Consider the following 23,895-nt stretch of genomic DNA (forward strand, 5'->3'; position numbering starts at 1 on the left):
TTATTTTAACCTATTTTTTTAATCTTACGTAATGTTTCATGCAGTAAGTGTCTAGCATTTTTTCCACTCAATAGTACGTTTCTGAGATTCGTGTATGTTTTCAATGTGGTTGTAATTCATGCATCCTTAGTAATGTACACTGTACATAAACATTGAGTTCTTTCCTTTGTTGATTGCTGTGGATAGTGGTGCCTGGAAATGTTGATGATTGTAAGTTTACTAATTTTTTCCTTTAAGTTTCTGCCATTGATTTATGCTTCACAAGTTTGGTGAAGTCTGGACAAAACCAGACAGTGACAACTGCAACGGAGGTTGGCTAAAATATTCCTGCAGCTTGGAGAAACTAAAGCAAAGTGCTTTAGTTCCACCTCTTCCTCCTCCTCTGGGAGCTCCACCTCCCTGATCAGATTTAGATTTGGGAGGAGGTTATTTTGGTCTAAGTCTCTCAATTTCTTCTGTATATCCAGTCAAGTAAGAATTTGGGGCACTGAAGTAGGATGCATACGTTTCTGCATACGTAGTTGCTATTTGTAAGAGTTGGTCCAGCTGCAAGCCAGCCTGGTCGAATTGTACTATCTCTTCCAAATAAATGAAGGCGTCTTCTACCAAGACAAAAAAGTTCAATTATATGAAAAATTTCTACGGGCTTTTCTATATTGCCAATTTCAGGTTCTTCTGTGATAATCAAGTCAATGTCAACAATAGCATGAATGAAGTCCCATCTGTGCTACGCTTAACAGTTCCTTTGATCCCCATAAGGCAGTGTTCCTTTGTTCTCTGGAAGACGGCCTTTGGATCTAAAGTCTTGGTCTTCCCAGGATTGTTTTCATTGGTTTTAATCCAACAAATATCTTCACATCTGTATGTTTACTTGCATAAACACACTCTTCCAAGGTCCAATCCCTCCCCAGAACCACACCAGAGAAAAATAAATGATCGAGGTGCTGCAATCTCATCAATTTCTAACTTCATGATATCACCCCAAGTCCAGCATTTTTCATTAGCAGTGATGCCAGTCTCTCTGTAATATTCTTCTAAAGGGGGTTCCAGGAGAATCACATCGAATTTGGGTGTTAGTTCTCTGATGTCAAAGGCTTCTATATCTGCTTGTAAGTACATAGGAGGAGTGTTAGATTTATCTGTTAACTCATCCTTCAGCCTGATGAGCTCCCTCAGTTTAGGGTATTCTTCAAATCTGTCAGCCAAACCTACATCTTTGATGAAATTTTGAGCTCTATGTCCAGTGTCTATAAAATGTTGGCAATAATCATTATGGGGATTTAAACTCTGTGTCCCCTTAAGAAAAGTACTAGAATCTTTGTAAATCTCTTCTTCATATGGCAAAATCTCTTCCTCCTGTTGCATTTCTTTTTCTTTTTTTTGTGGTACGCGGGCCTCTCACTGTTGTGGTCTCTCCTGTTGCGGGGCACAGGCTCCGGACGCGCAGGCTCAGCGGCCATGGCTCACGGGCCTAGCCGCTCCGCGGCATGTGGGATCTTCCCGGACCGGGGCACGAACCCGCGCCCCTGCATCGGCAGGAGAACTCTCAACCACTGCGCCACCTGGGAAGCCCGTCCTGTTGCATTTCTAATTCATCCTTATATTCTTCCATTTTGTCTTCATCTGTCTCTCCTTCATCCTGATACTTAACGTTTTGCATTTGGAGCAGAAGTATCATAGGAAGCCCTGCAAGTTTCTCTTGTTTCAGCAATTTCTCTCTGCTCGTCTTTGCTATTTAACACAGCATCAATACTGGCAGCACTTTCAGCTCCCAACTGCTGCACGAGAAGCTGTTGCGGTAACTTCCGCCGCTCCCGTATCTCCTGCAAGTGGCTCTCCATGTCCCAACCATTGTTTTCCACTACCTCGAAAACTTGGCAATTAGCGGATGAATACCCGCCCAGTTTTTCTTCGGAGACTGTGGAACACAAAATTCTCCAGGAGCTTCAGGTGACGGGTACCCGGTATTTTTTCAATAGGTGTTTCCTCTTCCAATGTATTTATGCTTCACAAGTTTTTCTCCATTTGGGAATTAAAAACTCATTCAGCTATATTTTTCTAGTTCTTCAAAATGATTTTGTCTTAAATATTTAACTATTAAATACACTTTGAATTAGTTTATTGAGTGATATGTTATGAATACATCTATTTTTAATCCAAATAGTTAAATAATTGTACCATTACATGAAGTAATCCACCTTTGAAACTTCGATCTTTAGTGCAGATTTTTTTTTTAATGTATTTATTTATTTATTTATGGCTGTGTTGGCTCTTCGTTTCTGTGCGTGGGCTTTCCCTAGTTGTGGCAAGCGGGGGCCACTCTTCATCACGGTGCGCAGGCCTCTCACTATCGCGGCCTCTGTTGTTGCGGAGCACAGGCTCCAGACGCGCAGGCTCAGTAATTGTGGCTCACGGGCCCAGTTGCTCCGTGGCATGTGAGATCTTCCCAGACCAGGGCTCGAACCCGTGTCCCCTGCATCAGCAGGCAGATTCTCAACCACTGCGCCACCAGGGAAGCCCTTCAGTGCAGATTTTGTGATCTCATAAATTATTCACAGATGCATGTGTTTACATGTGTTTTCTTTATTTCAACACTCATACTGATTTTAAACAGAAGAATTAATGTTTAATTAGAAGAAATAAAGGACTTTTAATGTTGATTAATTCTAAATGTAATTATAGATAAAGAAAAAAATACACTCAACAGAAATCTCAATCATTTGAGAAATCTCAATCTCAAATCAAAAGACATGCAGAATTTATTTTGCATGCTATTTTTCCTTTTGTCATATTGGCTACCAATGCCGAATATTACTCAAATCATTTTAATTTAAAATGTTCAAAATGTCCATCAAATTCATGGCAACTAATGTAAGTACAGCTTACTCATTTTGCTTATTAATAAAGTCGTATAATTAACATTTATGTGAGCAGCACAAATTAGTATGTATATTTAAAATATGCTTTCTGGCTAGTAGATTTTTTATGTGATTGTTTTACACTGATTCTACTCCTCATTTATATCCCAGATGAACTTCAAGGGGAAATCTTTCATCTTCATTTGGAATATTCTGTCAAATCTTTCATTTTGCTCCACAGTCAAGTGATGTTTCCAGTCTCCGATGGTACCTAACGGGATAAGCACATGGACAGCACTTGGTGAGGAGATAGCACTATCAGGACAAAAGTTTCCTGCAACCCACTCTAATCTGTTCTCCAAGGCAAGCTAAATGTCTATCTGTTAGTTCCCCATGGGGCTTGATACCTTACTTTTTTCTTATACAGGGATGAGCTAAGAAAAAATCTTAGGATGCAGTAACACAGAAAATAGAGTTATCGTCCACTACCTTATGTATTAGACTTCCACCAGCCACTGCATTAAATTATAGCCTTTCCTTAGAAGGAAAAATAAAGCCAAAATGCATGAAGAGATTAAAATATTTAAAAATATTTCAGTAAGTGCCAGGCACCACACTTGTCAAACTACATCTATCATGAATATAATTCTTAACCAACACTTCAAGATAAGTACTACTTCATTAAAAAATTTGGACCCAAATGTTTTCAAGTAATGAAATCAAAGTCACAGAGGTTGGCCAGAGCTGCCATTGCTGCAGTTTTATATGACAAAAGTTTGAAACCATCATTATTCAGACAATTTTACAATGAAGAGTAATAATTTGGCATTTTTAAGGTATCAGATTTTCTTATGTAAAGGTTATTGTTGGAATGTGGAATAGTAAGCAAGCTTTTATGGGCATGAAAAATGCTTTATATGTAATCTGATTGAGCAATGAGAAGTGAAAGCTGATAATACATGGGACAAAAGAAGAAACAATAACTTTTTAAAATATCAATATCTACATCAATTTCAATAAGATCTTTAGATAATTAAGATCAATCAATGCCCATCACATAATGCTAACTTATGAAAATTTTAGGGAATAAAATATGAATAAATTAGAGAAGTACCCATTATGTTTTAAATGGTGTACCTTAAAAAATTAAATTAAAAAATTTTTGAGCTTAAGGAGTATCAGAAGGAAAATATTTTCTTTCTTAACAACTCCTGGCATGTTATAGGAGCACAATAAAAATGTATCACACATTGTTGAATAATTGAATAGCAGATTAGGTTAATGAGGTATCAGTCTACTTTTGACAATGAAGGAAATCTAACACATGAGGAAATTACAATAGTTCAAACCCCATCTCTCAAAACAAAATACATGTTAACTTTACTTCTAGGATGTTCTAGGAAAAATAAAACAAAGACTTGCAGCTATTCTGGTCACATATATCCTTTGCCTCCAGATAAGACTTGTTAACCAATTTTCAAGAGTAGGGTCACTTGTACTAGAAGGAAAGAATCTAATATTTATAAGTCAGAATGGTTCTGTTTCCAGGGATACTTTTAGAGGCTATTTTCAGTTAGAATCTTTGGTCCTCTCTAGGGCCCAGATGGCAGTGCTCGGAAAGAAATGTTGGAAGCACTCCTTAATTAATCTAGGGGCCAAGGAGTCAAGAAAACGTTCAACATTTTGCTCCTCTTAACCACTGAGCATCATCACCTTTGCGCAGGAAAGCTCCTTCTTTTGTTCTTGTCCAGTTTTTAGCTTTTAGAATATAATCGTAATTTGCTTGTGGATCAAGTTTCATGTTCTGAAATGTAGCCTGGTTCACAACAGCATCCAAGTCCTCTTCACTCAGTTCTTTTTCAAGAAAACTGCTGATTTTAAGCACAGAACTTCTGAGATCCTGAAAAAATTGTGTGTATAAGAGTCTATTAAGCCTATAAGGAATACATGAGTTACAGACCAACATCTTTATCACATATTGGAAAACTGAAAGTGCTTGGGGTTATTCTAAGTCTAAAGTTTGACAAGAATATATTCCTACCTTATTTGTTCTTTGAAAATGAGTGCTCTGGTTGTCAGCTCTGTTAGAGCATCCTACTGTTTGATTTTATAAGGAGAACTCACCTCAATTCATTCAAATAACCAACACTATTAGGATACCTAATAAGTTTAAAAAACAGTGCAAGATGCTGGAGAAGGTTAAGAGAATAATAACATGCTATCTGAGTTCATTAAGAATCCACAGTATCATGAGGAGTAGAGTCAAGCAAGTAATTAAATACCATGGGCACAAGAAAGAAAAGCCCAGGTTTGGATGGCTTCTTTGGCGACTTCTACAAAACATTTAAAGAATTAACATCAATACTCATCAAACTCTTCCAAAAAATTGGAAAAAAAAGGAATACTTTCAAACTCATTCAATAAGGAGCATTATCCTGATACCAAAGCCAGAAAAACACTATGGGAAAAGAAAATTAAAGACCAATATCATGAAAGATAAAAATGCAAAAATCCTCAACAAATTACTAGCAAAATAAACCAACAACACATTAAGAGAATTATATACCATGATCAAGTGGGATTTACTCCTGTCATGCAAGCAAGGTTAAACATATGATAATAACGTAATGCCACATATACAGAAATGGCATGATTATCTCAACTGATGAAGAAAAAGCATTTGACAATATCCTTCACCTTTTTGGGACAAAACACCAAATGAAGGAAGACTAGAAGGAAACTACCTCCACCTAAAAGGTCATATATGAATTACCTACTACTAAAATTGTACTCAGTGGTGACAGACTGGAAGATACTTTGCAAAGATCAAGAACAAGGCACTTTTTTTCAACATAGTACTGGAAGTCCAAGCCAGAGCAATTAGGTAAGAAAAAGAAATAAACAACATCCAAACTGAAAAAGAAGTAAAATTATTTCTCTTCACAGACAATATGATTTTATACACAGAAGACCCTAAGATTCTGCAAAACAAACTGTTAGGACTAATATACAAATTTTAAAATGTTGCACAGTACAAAACCAACAGGCAAAAGTCAGTCACTTTTCTATATAATAACAAAGAAAAATCCAAATGGAAATTTTTTTTAAATTCCATTTACAAGTTCAGCAAAAAGAAAAAAATACTTAGGAATAAACTTAACCAAGAGGTGAAAGATTTGTGTACTCAGAACTGCAAGCCACTGCAAAAGAAATTAAAGAAGACACAAATAACTGGACCAACATCCAATGTTGATGAATTGGAAGACTTAATAATGTCAAGGTATCAATACTACCCAAAGTGATCCACAGATTCAATGCAGTCCTTATCAGTATCCCAGTGACATTTTCTTCTACAATTTATGTGGGATCTCAAGGGACCCTGAAAGTCTAAAGCAATCATGAAAACAGAGAGGAAACAGACTCTTGAGTTCAAAACTTACCACAAAACCACATTTATCAAAACAGTGTGGTGCTGACATAAAGTCAGACAGATAGGTCAATGGAACAGAATGTACAGCCCAGAAAGAAACCCCTACATATAAGATCAAATGAATTTTGAGAAGGGTACCAAGATCATTCAATGGAGAAAGGGCAGCTTTTTCAATAAATAGTTTTGAGAAAACTGAATGTTTACATGCAAAAGAATAACTATGGTATGCTATTTATACCATTTACAAAAATTAACTCAGAATGAATTAGGCTTAAATATATTTCTCCAAGGAAAATATATAAAAAATGTATAAGCACATGAAAAGATATTCAACATTATTAATCACTAAGGAAAAATAAAACAAAAACCACAATGAGATACCTCACAAGGACTAGAATGGCTATTATTTAAATAAATAAATAAATAAAATAAGTGTTGATGAAGATGTGGAGTAATTAGAAATACCTCGTGTACTACTAGTAGGAATAAAATGGTGCAGTCAGTATGGAAAATAGTATGAATAGAATGGTGGTTCCTCAAAAAAATAAGTATATAATTACAATATCATCCAACAATTCCACTTGGGGGTATAAACCCACAAGAATTCAAAGGGGTACAACAAAGGGGTACTTCCCTTGCTACGTTTCTGATAGTATCTTTTGTTACCTGGGTAGGCTTTCTCTCCGTACCCAAACTATTTGTCTTAATGTCTCTCAATTACAGATTCTAGTTCTTTTTTTTCTCTCTCCTCTTTCTCCCTTTCTTTCTTCCTCCTCTTTTTCTACCTTTCTCCCTTCCCACTCTCAATTTTATGCATAATCATAGTTTCAGTTATAGTCTATACAGTGATACAAAGATAACTAGGAGAATGCAGTTCATTAACCAAGATAAGAAAAGGTCTCAAAGGAATAATTTTAAAAACAAAACAGTCCTCCTACCTTCTTCATCTCCTCATACATCATGAACAAAATATTGAAGTCATGTCTGTGTTCATACCAGCCTCTGATATGATCAAACCAAAGGCTTCCCATCACTGTGGAAAATTAATACATAAGAAGGTAAAAATGTTGCACTTATTGAACAGCAAACTACAGTTTTTCTTTTCTGTTCTGGATCATCAAGACAAATCAAGCACCCACCACTGGACTAGATCTATGCTACCTTTTTAAAATGGTGTTTGAGCAAACAAGTAAATGGTTTTCACAGAAACCTGCCTTTGCAAGGTACTCTGTGTATGTAAGGAATAGGGAATTCAGAAAAAACAATCTCAAAGAATTCATTTTGAAGATTTCTTTAAGGTAAGCCCCTTCCTTTTCCTACTTCATCCACCTGAAAACATAAGTCTTTATTTCCCCTCTTGTCTGTTTTAAAATCTGTTCAGAGCAAGTTTAGCTATCTATTTATATTGGGCTGGCCAAAAAGTTCCTTCGGGTTTCGCCATGTTACAGAAAAACCCGAAGGAACTTTTTGGCCAACCCAATATTTAGCTAACCTGAATATAATTTTTGAAATGAGTGAGAGCCCTGATTGCACATTCCACAAGCCTCTTGCATCAATTAATCCTCCTCAGTGCTGGAATGAACATTTCACAGCTGCCATATAAGGCCTACCCAAGGGCCATGACAGAGCACAACAACTTCACCCAACCTAAACATTAGCTATATTGAAACACCTGGGTCTAACTTTGGATCTAGCCAGTTTGAATTGCTAGACCATTTGTAGATCTCTTTTCATTTGGTCAAAATACATCTTTGCAACCTTGACAATCCCCAGAGTGGTCCTGCTGAGGATAGAAAAACCTTTGGGTGACAGATTAAGTTGACAGACAATAGTGACCGCTTACATGCAATTCCTCCTTCTATGATTACCCTTCTCCATCTCCCCAAACTTTTTTCCATGGGTTTGAGAATTGTTGACTAAACAGCAACATTGCCTCATAAAATGTTGCCTGAGAAATGAATTAATAGTTACCTTTTCCATCTAGAAACCTTTTCATGAAATGTTCTATGTTATCGGAAGGTTCAAATGTAACTAACCAATTTGAAAAATGAAAATATGAAGTCAAAACATCCTTGGGGTTTCTATAGATGTAAAGAATCTGCAGGGGGAAGAGTGAAACAATTTTAACAATTCTTGGTCATCTTAACAGATATTTTAATATCTACATAGTATTACATCATATGAATGCATAATAATTTATTTTATCTAGGAAAATCATAATACTGCTTTAGGGAAAGACAACTAATTTTGAAAAAAGCATAAGAAAAAGGAAAAATGTTGTGGAATTATGAAGGTAACAGGGTCAGATATACTTATAATGGACTTTAATTAAAACTTCAAAAAATTCTGTTGATTTACATTTATAACTACTTGATAACTTAGCAAAAATACCAAAAGCTTCTAAACTTATTTACAAGACTAGAATAAAAGCAATACTAAAATAAAGATAGAGCAATCACAAAAAATTAAAGTATATATATATATATATATATTTGTGTGTGTGTGTGGGTGTGTGTGTGTGTGTGTGGTATGCAGGCCTCTCACTATTGTGGCCTCTCCTGTTGCAGAGCACAGGCTCCGGACGTGCAGGCTCAGCGGCCATGGCTCACGGGCCCAGCCGCTCCGCGGCATGTGGGATCTTCCCGGACCGGGGCACGAACCCGTGTCCCCTGCATCGGCAGGCGGACTCTCAACCACTGCGCCACCAGGGAAGCCCTAAAGTATATTTTTAAATAATTACAGATAAAAATTTCTGAGTAAAAGAAAACAAAACTCTTCTTGCAGTATGTTAAAACAACTACTAAGCTATAAACAAGTAGGATTTATTCCAGAAATAGAGCATTAGTAAATTATTAATGAATTTCATTTCACTATAAATTGAAGGGAGGTTTGGGGAGGAGGGGAGACGTGGTACTGTCAGATTTGTCAAAAAAGGCATTTTATGTAAGTAGACCTTTTCTGAACAGCAAAAAGAAAAAAAAAGTAAAACTCCAATTAAACTAAGAACAGGAAAAAATTATTTCTCAGCATCATGTGCCTCAAAAATCAATTGCAAAACAAAGCAAAACAAAACAAAACAAAACCAAGAAAAGACATTAAAAATGCTACAAAGACAAGAGAACAACATTCATCATCACCTCCATTATTCTGTTTTTTTCTGCAGATTTTAACTAAGGAAATAGAAGTGCAAATATTGGAAAGTAAAGGAATATAAAATGTATTATTATTTTAAGAAGAAATATATTCCAGAGAATATAGGGAAGATTAATAAAACTAATAAGAGAAATTAAGGAAGCCAAATATAATAGTGTACCTAAATCAGTGCCATTTACTTTATAATTAAACAGAAAAAATAATTGTGAAAAAATTACCTGTTCATAATATCCATAAAATAGGAATAAAAAACTGCAACTTCAGAAAAAAAAATGTGTAAAAAGCATGCAGAGAAAAACATAGCACATGAGGTGGGTTTGAAAGTAGACCTGATAAATAGAGCATCAGAATAATGCAGGATGAAATGTTGGAGTACTGCAATGCTAATGATTGTCCTAGAATTAATCTATATAATTGATCAATTCTAATCAATATCTAAATATTATTGAGGGAATAAACATATTAAAAATAAAGTTGATGGCAATTTGCCTTATCAGTTATAATATGAAGAACTATCACATATTAAACAGATCGTACCAATTTGGGTATGAAGAATGCAGGGTCAGAGGGAGGAACTATGGAAATGTAGTATATCAAAGTGCAGACTTCAAATTAGTTGGAAAGACTAAATACTTAACAACTCATAGATGGTCAGCTGGCCAACCCCCTAGCAAATATCATGCAATAGTCGTATTTCAAATCACATGTATTGCCAGATATAATTTACAGTGAAATGTAAAAAAATAAATACATAAAGTTAATTAGAAAAAAATCTGAAGTGTATTTGCATATATTTTCTTTTTTTGGTGAGGAAATGTTTTCTTGGCAAGAAACAAGATCCAGAAACTATGAAAGAAAGATTGATAGGTTGATTCTATAATATTAGAATCATTCAACAATTTGTAAAGGTAAATTGTTAATTGGGAAAATATTTCCCCCATATAAAGACTTCTGCAAAACAGTAAATAAAAGACAAGCTAGAGAAAAATGGGCAAAGAATATAATAGATATTTCAAGATCTCAAAATATATAAAAAGATGCTCAAAATTATTAAAAACAAAAAGGTTGCAGTTACTTAAGAATGAGATTGCTTTTACCTAACACACAGTCTCTGGTGAGTGTGTGAGGAAAAAATCATTCTTGCTATTTGAGAAGTGTGAATTGATACATTATAGAAGGCAAAGAGATAATAAGTACCAACACAAAACTTTTGGACACTTTAACCTGAAAATTCTACTTTTAGGAAATCATTTCATCAGAACAAAAAAGTGCAAAGATCTATGAGAATGTTTATTGCTATATGATATGTTCATTGGCTGCCACCTACCTGTCCATCAATACACATTCAATATTGTGTAGTCATACAGCAAAATCCTACTAAACCATTAAAAAATAGAACTATATATGCTGATATAAAATTATTTTTACTATATGTTACATAATTATACTGCAAACAATGATGTATGGTGACCCAATTTATATATATACTTATAATTTTGTATATATTTTTATTATGTAAAACAAGATTATAAAGACTATAGTAATCACATTTGAAAAGATGTGGATGAATGGGGCTGGAAAACAATATCTGAATAAAGTAATTTTGTCTGTGAAAAATGTCTATAAGCTATTTCTGTGACTTACTTTAGCTTTTCGGTTCTTGAGACCTTCCGGTGCTAAATAATATGGGAGGTGGGAAGTGAAGAGACGAGGGGATGGTCTGTTGACATGGTCCACTTTGTGTTCACTGTGTTCCAGGAAGGGGACTCTATCACATGTGTTCACCAGTTCACTTCTGTTACGATATCCTTCAAAATAAATCAAGCTTAATATCTGCTGAGTCCAGATTGTACCTGTGAAAACAAATAATCTTGTTTTCAACTCTGAGTTAATTTTTAATTATAAATGTCAACAGTAAGGCTGTCCTTCTTAAAATTATTTGGAACTTTTATTTCTTTTAATCACTCTAAGGATGCCAGTAATTTGCCCAATTTTTTGTTTGTCTGCATTTACATTAAAATTAATGAAGATAAAATCAGGGACTCAGTTTCTTTTTCACTCTGAAGAGCTGTGATGGTTCTGACTCCATGATAGCAGTGATTCAGATTAATCTTTCAGCTCCTCTCTTTCCCGTACTTCATGTAAAGTCTGTTTCCACAATTTTCTCTGGCTACCTTTGTTTCTCTTTCCCTTAGTCTCCTTTCTTAGAGTGTTATCTTTTAGAAGACAAGTTAAGGGCTTCCCTGGTTGCGCAGTGGTTGAGAGTCCGCCTGCCGATGCAGGGGACACAGGTTCGTGCCCCGGTCCGGGAAGATCCCACATGCCGTGGAGCGGCTGGGCCCGTGAGCCATGGCCGCTGAGCCTGCGCGTCCGGAGCCTGTGCTCCGCAACGGGAGAGGCCACAACAGTGAGAGGCCCGCGTACCGCAAAAAAAAAAAAAAAAGTTAAGAACTCAAGTCCTCTTTTACTTTTTTTGTTTACTTATTGTGTAGCATAAGTCTTCCCACACAATATTGAATAACAGTAGTGACAGCAGGCATTCTTTTCTTGTTCCTGATTTTAAATGTAATATTTATTTGTATCATTGTTGCACACGATATTGTGGAAATTTTGGTAAACTCTATCAAGTTGAAGAAGTTTCCTTTTCTCCTTAGTTTGCTAATGGTCTTCATTATGAATGACTGCTGAATTTTTTGAATGCTTTATTGAGATGATAATTCAGGCTTTCTCTTATACTTCAGTAATGTGGGTGAACTACATTAATAATTTTTGAAACCAATCTTGACTCTTGAAAGAAACCCACTTTTGTCATAGTGTATTTATGATTTAACATTGCTAAATGTGTTTTGCTTATATTGGGTTTAGGATTTTTGCATTTTTGTCCATGAATATATCATCAATGTTCTAAAAGGATGTGAGATGCCAAAAGTCTCACAATGTCACTATGCAACTGATGTACCTATGTGATAGATTTGATGCAATTTATAGTGAATCCTGGGGAGACTCACTAATCTCCCCTCCAAGATGAGCAAGAATCCAGCAAGCTGCACTGGGGACTGGTGTGTTGTGTCCCAAACACTAGACTAGGATTAATGGGAAAGAAAAGACTCTTTTATGGACTGCTCTGCTTGACCTAAAACTAAGCAAACTGAGATACCACTAACATCTAATGCAGGAAAAAAAAAAGCTCAATCAGATGTGCTCATAAGTTCTGAGAGTGGAAGAATTCAGGGGTAAAGCAACGTGTTACTAATTTGGGGAAAGCAAACAAGGTCATGATTTTCAAAGTAGATTAAAAGGGAGGGACTGGAGCATTTTCATGAAAATCAGGAATACTTTTTTTTATTGCCCTAGACTCCAGTATATCTTTGAACCACATTAAATACTCTGTACAACGTTGCTTCAGTGGCGCCAGTCATCCTATCATCCTATGTTCTGAAAAGTGCAATATAAAAAATAAGGTTGGGTTTTTGTCTTTTTTTTTTTTTTGGAATTTAAGATTAAGAGCAATTAATTTTAGTTTAAAATTATTGCATTATTCTAAGGAAATAAAAAACAATTAGAGTAATTGAAAAGAATACTAGGAATTAGTTCTGACTGAGATATGATGGTAACAAAAATCTTCCTAGGTTTTTAAATATATTTTCTTCCATTCTCAGACCAAGCCAACAGGTCAGTATTTACCAAGTACCTCCTCTTGGTTCAATATTTGGTTTCTTCATATATTCCATCAGAAATGACAATATATGCATTACAAATGCATAGAGATTTGAGATTTATTTAACTTTTTGTGATCCTAAACAGTTCTGTAAATGTAGATGGGTTACTGTCAATGTCTGGAAAAGGGCACATTTGTCCACATGAATTACCAAACCACGGTGAAGGCTAAAACAGGTGGCCACTCCTCAAACTTACCAGATTTTGGATATGTAATTATAAACACATCATCATCTCTAATTTCAAAATCAGCTAAATGTTCTATAAGGTCAACATCAAGTAAAGAACGTTGAAAATAACAGCCTTTAAAGTTCAATAAATATGTGTCTGTGTTGTCCATAATTATTCACCTACAAGTAAAAACAGATACAATTATTTCAAAGTTCTGAGTATTTTATAATAACGACTAACACTTCCTGAGTGTTCAGTATGTGCAAAATGTCCCATGTGTATCAACTCATTTAGCATACAAACCACCTTCTCTATATTAAATCATTTACTCTTCACAGCAACCCAAAGTTGCTAAAGGTATTGTTACTACAACTACTTCAAGGATTAAGAAACTAAGATACTAAGAGGTTAAACATCTTTTCCTAAAACCCCATGAATGAGTTATAATCATGATTCCAAACATACAGATGAGAAAATTAAGGCACAAGTGGTTCGGCAAACTATTCAAGGTGGTCCAGCTGCAAGAGTGATGCCAATTTAGCCAGAGTCCATGCTTTTAATCACTTTATCATATTTTCTTAATACTTTAATTCTTTTTTTTGTTGTTGTTGTTTGTGGTACACAGGCCTCTCACTGTCGTGGCCTCTCCCATTGCGGAGCACAGGCTCTGGATGCGCAGGCCCAGCGGCCATGGCTCACGGGCCCAGCCGCTCCGTGGCATGTGGGATCTTCCCAGACCGGGGCACGAACCCGTGTCCCCTGCATCGGCAGGTGGACTCTCAACCACTGCGCCACCAGGGAAGCCCTATATTTTTATTCTTACATTTTTTTCATTGTTCCAGAAATAGAAAATTCTTTAATTAATACAATTTTTATTTCTTTTTTTTTTTCTGGAACATAAATAATCTGCTATCTGTGAAAGAAGCTTCTGAGGCTTTGAGATCTGATACACTGTTTGAAATGAATTGTGGGAAATGTTTTGCATGAGAAATACTAATTGCATTTCCTTTGGAAATGTTCCCTCATATAGTTGCAAGATGTTTTATGGTAATCGTCATGTTTTCCAAAAGGAGTTTTTTATCAGAATTCTGAAATAAATCTAAAAATGAAAGCCAAAAATCAGAAGCAAACTGTCTAAAGATACACCTGTTCAAAAATTGGACCAGGGACTTCCCTGGTGGCTCAGTGGTTAAGAATCCACCTGCCAATGCTGGGGACACGGGTTCAATCCCTGGTTGGGGAAGATCCTGCATGTTGCAGAGTAGCTAAGCCTGTGCGCCACAACTACTGAGCCCACATGCCACAACTACTGAAGCCCACACACCTAGAACCCATGCTCCACAATAAGAGAAGCCACCGTAATGAGAAGCCCGTGCACCACAACGAAGAGTAGCCCCCACTCACCACAACTAGAGAAAGCCTCCATGCAATAATGAAGACCCAACACAGCCTAAATAAATAAGTAAATAAATAAATAATTTTTAAAAAGTTTAAAATTGGACCAGGCAAGCATTTCTTTATTAGCCATGCCTGAGAAATGTTGAATGTGAAATAGGTGAGGGATCCCAGAAGTTCCAATAACGTTAGATTTATAATAAGCATATATTTTCATTATGCACTTTTAAAAATTTCTGTGAACACCAAGAAAATGAATTTGTTAAAAAGCTGCACATATGGTTTTGTCTAAATTGCATGTCAAGAAACAATTAATCCCTTTACAAACAGTCAAACTTGAAGTGAAAGCCAAGGATGACAGTGTGAGTCACTGTCACATACCTCCTGATGCCCCACAAAGCCACCCCAAACATGCCCTAAAAAACACCAATTTCAGAAACTCAGAATGCTGAGAAGAGAGGAAAGAGTGCCAGGCATTCCACAGAAACATTCTGAGCAACACTCTTTTTTGCTATTTGTAAGCTTAGTCTCTCTTGCACTGTCTCAGAAGAGAGAAAATTAGAGAGCTTTTTGTTACAGAAACAAGAGAAAAAGAGTGTAGATTCATATAGGATCTCAGTATTGGCAAATCATATATGGTTTGTATCTCCTTGATGAATATAGAAGAAAGTGCTTGGATAAAGAGATAGGACATCTAATGTCTCCCTCTTATTCATTCACTGAAGTCTGAAAGAAGAGAAGGAAAAACAGAAAATTGAGGAGAAAAAAATAAATACATTTGTATGCTGAAGAGAGGGTGAGACTTGAAAAGGCTCTAAATCTACCTTTTTCTACTCACTGTTACAGATAAACTGAGGAAGCAAAATTCACTTCTGATATAACTTTAAGGATGATAGTGATCCACTTGTGGTTGAGAAAGAAATATTCCCTGCAGAGTTTGTCTTGGCCAATGAGTAGTGTTCCAGGGTGTAAACAGCTAGCTCAATTTGGAAAAATAAATTGGGTAAGATTTAGTTGGCATTAAGATTATCTGTTTACTCCAGAAAAAGCAAAGGAGTCAAATACTAGAGAACTTCAGGTACACAGTAGTCCTGCTTACTTAATTTTGGCATCCGTACAAAACACAAATCAATCTGTGTGATACACCACATCAACAGATTGAAGGATAAAAACCATATGATCATCTCAATAGATGCAGAAAAAGTTTCTGACAAAATTCAAAAACACCCATTTATGATAAAAAAAAAAAAATCTCCAGAAACTAGTTTACCTAGTTCTCCACATTAGGGGGGAATCAGATATCATGAACTGGCTCAGAGGTATGCTAATGGGGAAATGCTGTGTGGGCTATACATTTTATCACTTGTACTTAATTGCCACACAAGCATTGTACATGTGCTTTTAACAATACACTTAAAACAAGCAGTGATACATGTCATGGATAGTTATACTCTGTGACAACTTCACTAGAGGATTTTCTTTTCATCCTGAACATTGGGGTCAAAAGTATGGTTAGAAGTAAAACAATAAATTTCCATTTTGATAGGAAGACAAACACTTGGTAACAGTACAATTGAATTAGTTGGATGGTTCTTACAGGTCTGGTCCAGATTTTTATGTCAGCTGTCTTCCACTGCTATTGTCTTCTCATCCTGGTGTGAGTGTCATTTGGGGTCAGCAGTCTTTTCCATAGACAGTCCAATGCAGAGGCCCTTCTTAAATGGAAATACAAACTCAAGAGTCAATTCCCTTCAGTTCTGTTGTACATGTGCTAGTTAAGAGTACCTGATAAGAGTCCTTTTATTTAGTTTGGAGACAGTCCTTTAAATGATGTCTTTTCCAGTATGCATATCCTCTTAGATAGATGTAGGTCACAGGGCATCTGATCTTCAACCAAAGATAGATTACTGTGATCTGCTTTAGAAACAAGCTTAGAATATTCTTTTACTAATTCAATTAAACTTTATAATAATGTGACATAGCAACAAGGAGACATCTTGGACTTAGATAATAAATGCAAAGCCTCAGTAAATACAAAACTTCAATATCCACAAACGTATATTACTGAAACATAATTTTTCTCTCTGGATTATCCTCATTTTTACTAAATCCAGCTAAATTAAGGCTGATCTGTTCAAAATGAGTCTGGTTTCAATAAACATGGCCTCATTATTCATATAAATGTAATTGCTCATATAGGCTCTTTTAAATTGGCTGCACTGGAACTTTTCATTAGGAATCTCAGACTGAACTTTTAAAAGGCCTTTCAAGGCCAGGAAAGCCATGCCAATGGCCTGCCTTCAGATTCTGCCTGTGATATATATACATCGGTCAAATTTGTTTCTTTTCCAGGTCACCAGAATATCTAGATTTCTGCACATGCCAAGAGACAGTTTTTTCCATTCACCTGATAAGGTTGCTCTGAACCCAAGAGTCTCCAATTTCTGGAGGAACCAGGCAGCAAGAAAAGAAAAATATTTTAATTTTAACCACAAGTGTAAATTACCAAATTGTTGTAAATCATGAGTAGCTTGAGGAAAAGTGCTTTTTTATATCTGAAAACAAAGATTAGAAGCCAGTAGTGTGTCAGACAAGTCATAAAAATTAGTCATATTTAGTAGTTCATTTAATCCCATATAATTAATCTTTGTTCTGTTTGAGCCCAGTTTTTCCATTAGTTTCATTGACCTTGGCTGATGATGGAGGATGATAGTGACAGTGATAATTTCAAGAAGTTCATGAAGTTTTTGTTAAGGCTTGTATGATTTGTCCAGTGAAGTGGATGTCTTGATCACTGGAGATTGTAGAAAGTACGCTCCAAGTGGGAAACACATTTTCTAACCTTTTCCTTTTCATTGTGAGGGTATCAGCCCTGCAGCCAGGGAAAACTTTAACCCACCGAATAGAAAATGAGGTTTGTCAGGGAGCCAGGAAAAGTCAAGTGGCCATCTTGGACTTCCCATAGCCCTGATTTTAAAAAATATACAGCTATTGTTCTTCATTTTAAATTTCCTGATTTAGGAGTAGACCGTTTCCATGCTATAAGGTCACCAGAATGGCAGAAGTCTGACAATGAGGAGCTCAGTCTTAATGATGTACAAAATTCTTTTCTCAAAGTGCCTTTTTCACAACCCTTTTATCACTTTCTGGATTCATATTAATTTGTCCCTTATTTTTTCCATCCAGAAACAGCCAACTGTAGGACAAAATTATTGGCATCATTATTTTCCTCAACAAAAATATTTCCAGTCTTTATATCTTCTCTCGCTGGCAATGTATCTCCTACTTGCATTACACATTGAAATGTTTCCTATATCATTTTAGTAGTTTTAATTACATATTATAATTTTTAACCCTTAAAAAAAAAAAAAACCTTGTTCTCTAGTGAGAACTAAGAAGAAAGCAATTGTGAATTGTTTGTCATATTGGCATTCTCTGATTTGCAAATTTAAGAACATATTCTATAATCTCTAAAAACATGCATTTTCCCAGAGCACAATTTCTTTTCTCAAAGTGGCACAAGACATGTGTCTAATAAACACAAACATCTTTAGTTTCCCTCTTGCAAGAAGATAAAAGTAGGTAAATTTAGATTTGTTTCATTTGTAAGCACTTACCTTTCTTTAAGCCAATTAAATAAAGCTCATTTTCAAATTAACCTCAGCAATATTATCCAAAGACAAAGACACATACTGAGACATACATACATCCAAACAAACAGAGATATCTTTGTTTCATCTTTTTATAGTTCATGAATCAGCCATTGCAATTAAACTTACCAGTTTACAAATAACAGTCAGAATAGTCAAATTTACACATTTGATTTTAAAAGGCTTCTTTTTCTTCCCTTTTTTCCTCCCTTGGCTTGAAGTTCTACTAATTAACCCAAGGCTGAAGTCCCAGGCAAAGTGGGCTGTGTTTTTACTTCAAGGACATGATAAGAGTTAACTTCAAGTTTTCTCCTAAGAATATTTTTGTTCTCTCAGGGTTAGTGTTCTGAAAAAAGTATTTTATCAAGCCAACTTTCTATAACTGCACATGGGAAAAGGGCCAGTTTTGGAATTTCCAAAGAGTTTCATCTCAACAAATTTTCTCCAGAGTCTAAAGAATATTGTGACCACAGTGTTAAATGATTTTTTCCTTACTTATAGGTTTATAATTATAGGTTGACCAGTCTGCCAAAATATTCCCTAGAGGGTTGTCAGTTGGAAATGAAGAAGCACTTCCCATGTTGAGTCAAATTAAACACTGCCATACTCCCTCTGAAGACTGTAGGTGAGAATCCTTCCTTGTAGTTTCTAGATTATGGTGTTTGCTGAAAATCTTTGCCATTCCTTGGCTTACATCACTCAAAGTCAGCCTCTGTCATCACATGGCCATTTCACTCCGTATCTTTCTTCTTCTTATAAGGACACCAGTTTTATTAGATTAAGGACACACACCACTCCAGTGTCTGAATATAATTAATTATATGTACAATGACCCTATTTCCAAAAAAATGTTACATTTTGAAGTAATGGGGGTTAAGACATTAACATGCCCTTTAGGGATAATTCAAGCTATAGCAAGTTTAATAAATTTTTTTTTCATGTCTATCTCCTCCTTTCAAGGATGCTACAAGGTTCTATGTGCCGTGCTTATACTCCATGACCATTTTCCCTTGACTGTAAGTTGACTGCTCACAGAAGCTAGATGACCTAACCTATACCGTTCAGTTTCTCTCCCTGGAGTTTTCATGTGAATTCAACAACACCAGCCTATCTCTCTTTGTTATTTGAACTAATTTCATTTGGACTTTGTGTCTGACTACAATCATGCTGAAGCACAGCTAGTCTTCAGAGACACAAAAAAGAATGTCTTCTTCACATAAAGAACACAGAAATGAGAGACCACGAAAATCCAAGACAAGAGAGAGAGAGAGAAAAATTGAAAAAATATATGAATCCCTAATGGCTTCATACCCTTTGGTTCTAGTTCTTCAGGAAGGTAAGACAATTTCTTCTGATTTCTTGAATCGTATCAATCATAATCATATTATGCATAAACTGGTCAGAAGTAGATTATTCTTATTTGCAACAACGTGCTTGACCAAATGCCAGGGAAATCATTTTTAAAATGAGAGAAAATCTCAGATTCATATTCCCACAGATATGTAAATAGATGTTTTAACTGTGTAAAAAAATAATCCAATTATATGGACATGGGAAAAAAATGTTTAAAAAAACTGGAGTGAATGTAAAATTTAAATTACAGAAAACTGAGTTAATTGAAAGGAGTTGAGAAGCTTCCTAGAAATGAAATTACAGGATAATAGGACGTAACGATTTTTAAGACTATTGATCCTGTATCAATATTGCTATAAAGAAGATTGGAAATGATTTCCATTTCCACAAAAATATATGAGAATGTTTTTTTCATCCTAGTCTTTCTAACATTGAGCATTCTGCATTTTTAAACTTTTGCTAATTATGACTAAATGTTTTGCATTTTCTATAAATGGCAAGATTTTGGTTGTCTGGTCTCACAAAATGTTTGCATGTTCAGGAATTATTTCACAATTTTTATTAATTATGACATAAATACAGAAAAATTCACAAATTCTACATGCACGTCCCAATGAAAAATTTCAGTAACAACACCTAGGGAACCAGCACTAAGACTCAAGAAAAGAATATTACCAACACCCCAGGAATTCCTTCATTTACCTGTCCAGAGATAACAACTCTGCTTCTAACCCATAGAGTAACTTTGCTGTTTTTTAAATCTTACATAGCAAATCATTCAACAAGTGCCCGGTTTTTCTCACTGAATATTACGTTTCTGAGGTTCATGTATATTTTCCATGTAGTCATAATGCATGCATCCTAATTGTGTTTCCTTATTTGAAATGCCATAATTGTTTTTTTAACTATACGTGGACATTGAGCTGTTTCCATTTGTTGACTATTAAGGACAGTGGCACTTGAACTGTTTATGATTGTAAATTTCCTAAATTTTTTCTTTTAAGTTTCTTCCACTGCTTTTATGCTTCACGAGTTTTTCTCTATTTGGGAATTATAAACAGATTCACCTATATTTTTCTAGTTACCAAAATAACTTATCTTAAATATTCAAATATGAAATGTGAAAATTAAATTCCACGTGGTGGAATTAGTTTAGTGAGTAATATGCTTTGGGTACAGTTATAGGTACAGCTGAAATGGAGCAGTACCCTAAGGTCCTTGCTCGTGTCCTCCATCTGCCTTTTGTCTGTGGAAAAACTTTAAGTTTCTTACTTCTCTGATAAGTTTAATCGGAGAAGTGAGAAAATGCAGAAACAAAGGAAAACAGTCAAATGAGACCACATAATAATGTAGTCATTAAGCAAAGTCAAGGCCCCTTAGTTCCCCCTCAAGGGCTGTAGATAACATTCTGAGCCATGTCCTCTGAGCTGTCTTATAGATACTGAAACCCCTACCAGGTGGAAGAAGTTAACTACATGATGACCAGGCTGTAGCCATGACACAGGCTGCCACAGTGCCGAGAACTGGCCTCAAAGAAATGGAAACAAACCGACCTTGGAACTGAAGATTAACTGTACTTAAAACAATCAAGATGACGCTGGTCAGACCACGGATGACCGATTTCAAGATGACGTCAGAGCTGACTGTGCTGTTTCTGCGTGTAGCCACCTCGCGCCGTCTATAAAAGAAAGGTCTTGCCCCCTGATTGTCAGTGGGGGGCAGTTGGCCTGGCACAGACATTCCCCCCACCCCGGTTGCAGGCCTCGGAAATTTCCTTTCCACCAACCTTGCCTCTTTATTGGCTTTTGAGCGGCGAGCAGCCAGACCCCACTTTCGGTTACACAACTACTATTTTCAAACAAATAGTTAAATAATTGAACCATTAAATAATTACTCCATTTTTGAACCTTTGATTGCCCTTCAGACTTTGTGATCTGGTAAATTATTGATAGATGCATTGTGTTTACATGAGATTTCTCTATTTTGACATTCACAATGATTTTAAACCAAAGACTTAAGGTTTAAATAAAAGAATAAAAGGATTTTTAATGTTTGATTGATCCTAAATTTAATTGCATATAAAGAAAATATACACGCTACAGAAAACTCTCTCCATACATTTACAATTCATGTTGCATGCTTTTTGTCTATCCCTTTATCATATAGGTTACAAATGCAAACTATTCTCAAATCATTTTAATTTTCAAAATATCAATGTGTTCATCAAACTCATGACAACTAATCTAAGCACAGTTTAGTCACTTTGTTTTTTTTGTTTGTTTTTTTTTTTAGTCACTTTGTTTTGTAATAAAATTGTATAATTAACATTTGTATGAACAGCACAAATTAATATGTGTATTAAAATATGCTCCCTGGTTAGCCGATTTTTTTATATGATTCTTTCACATTGATTCTACTCCTCGTTTATATCCTAGATGAACTTCAAGGGAAAATCTTTCATCTTCCTTTGGAAAATTCTGTCAAATCTTTCATTTTGCTCCATGGTCAAGTGATGTTTCCAGTGTCCAATGATACCTCGGTGGGACAAGCACATGGACAGCACCTGGGTGAGGAGGTAGCACTAACAGGACAAAACTTCCTACAACCCACTTTAATCTCTTCTCCAACCCAAGCCAAATATTCATTAGTTCTCTGTGGGGTTTGGCACCTCACTTTTTCTTACAGGGTGATGAGCTAAGAAACAAACATAGGACGCAGTAACACAGACAATAGGGTTATAGACCAGTTTCTTATCTGTTAGACTCCACCAACCACTACACACTATCTGGTTTGGAACATAACTCAAGCTCTTCCTAACACACTTCCTTCCCCTCACTCCTGTCCCGTAGCCACTGCACCAGGCAAGGCCACATTGTATTTCTCACTTAGAACAACTCTTAGTAGCTTTGGAGTTCATAGTTTCATCTTTCCTATTGTCACCTTTCATTAAATAAAAACTTAATCCAAGGAAGGCTTCAATCCCTTTTTACCGAAGAAATCATTACTGCTAAGAAAATAAGAGTTTAATGTGACAGACACTTGACCTTATAATTATTCAGACTGCCTTTTTCCACGATTTCTAAATGTTAAAAAATAAGCCATTTCTAGAAGACAAAGTATGTTAATAGAAGAGAATAATTATGAGATTCCAACTAAAGTGAATAAATTAAGGCAAGTAAACTGAATCTTATGGTTGGTGAACTTTCTAATTCATTTCCAGTCTTATAAGGGTGAAAAGGTGGAAAACTTACTAGCTTAAATTATTTAAGCACAGATCCTGACCTATTATTGACTGACCACTAAGCTATGCTGCTATGCAGGCCCATATGTAAATATAAAACTGCAACTTTTAATTTCTTTTAATGAGTGGAGACATCGAAGTTTGCATCCTGCTGGGGAAACAGCTTCCATAGAGTTAATTTTATTCTTGAGTTCATTAAATTGCCTTTCTGAGTTATCTTGTACCTCGTTGAATTTTTTCAAAACAGCCATCTGAATTCTTTATCAGTTAGATTGCAGCATTCTGTGTCTTTCGATTGCTTTGCTGAAGAATTGTTTTCTTCTTGTGATGCCGTATTACTGGGCAATTTCATAGTGTGTGATAATGTTAAAATGCACCTTTACCATCTCATTTGAAATGGCAAACACCTTTCTTATTTAGGGAAGGCTTTGTTTACCTTGATTCAACAGTTCAACAGATTGACAATTAGAAATCTTTCTTTTGTTTTCCAGAAGCTGGCTCTTAGCACAAATTTTTGGTTTCTTTTAGTGGAGCTGACTTGCAACTAAAGTTGGGAGTGACCCTAAAAAATATGGCACGAAAAGAAGGTGGTGGCAGCGTGGGAGAGATATATGCATAGCACTGGGGCTTTGGCTGTGTCTAGAGCCCATAGGGAGTCCCAGGGGACTGTGGGTTGTCCTCTTGCTGAAATCATGGGGTGGACAGCAGGAAATGTGACCCGTTATTCTCTTTGTCTGCCTTCTGCCCTTTCCTTTCCCTCCTCCGGGTCACTGAGGTCTCTTCACAGATACAGGTGCTGCTGGAGAGCAACAGGTCAGGGCTCCCAGGGGAGCCAGACAGATTTTCACTAAACACCTTTCCACCTCCTTGGCTAGAGAGGCCACCACTGCCACCTTTGCCTCTATAGCAGCCGTGACACCCTCGGCT

General features: G+C 35.9%; 1 protein-coding gene and 1 pseudogene across 2 annotated transcripts; both read right to left on the bottom strand.

Annotated features, from left to right (window-relative positions):
* Positions 1-258: 258 nt before the first annotated feature.
* On the bottom strand, positions 259-1,895 carry LOC112407424 (N6-adenosine-methyltransferase non-catalytic subunit-like; annotated as a pseudogene).
* Positions 1,896-2,600: 705 nt separating this feature from the next.
* Positions 2,601-18,566, bottom strand: LOC112407413 (amine sulfotransferase-like). 2 transcript variants are annotated; one of them, XM_024756693.1, is made up of 8 exons: positions 18,504-18,566; positions 16,322-16,439; positions 13,357-13,508; positions 11,086-11,294; positions 8,260-8,386; positions 7,227-7,321; positions 4,572-4,758; positions 2,601-3,129 (listed from the first exon to the last, which is right to left on the bottom strand). In XM_024756693.1, exons 3-8 carry the CDS (start codon positions 13,496-13,498, stop codon positions 3,008-3,010), a joined length of 882 nt encoding a protein of 293 aa, XP_024612461.1. In that variant the 5' UTR covers positions 13,499-13,508; positions 16,322-16,439; positions 18,504-18,566; the 3' UTR covers positions 2,601-3,007. The 2 variants fall into 2 exon arrangements, with proteins under 2 accessions (XP_024612461.1, XP_024612462.1); XM_024756694.1 differs by lacking the exons at positions 16,322-16,439; positions 18,504-18,566 and adding an exon at positions 15,549-15,576.
* Positions 18,567-23,895: the final 5,329 nt, after the last annotated feature.

Source organism: Neophocaena asiaeorientalis, unplaced genomic scaffold (assembly GCF_003031525.2).
Source record: "Neophocaena asiaeorientalis asiaeorientalis breed wild unplaced genomic scaffold, Neophocaena_asiaeorientalis_V1.1 scaffold125, whole genome shotgun sequence".
Classification (NCBI taxonomy): domain Eukaryota; kingdom Metazoa; phylum Chordata; class Mammalia; order Artiodactyla; family Phocoenidae; genus Neophocaena; species Neophocaena asiaeorientalis.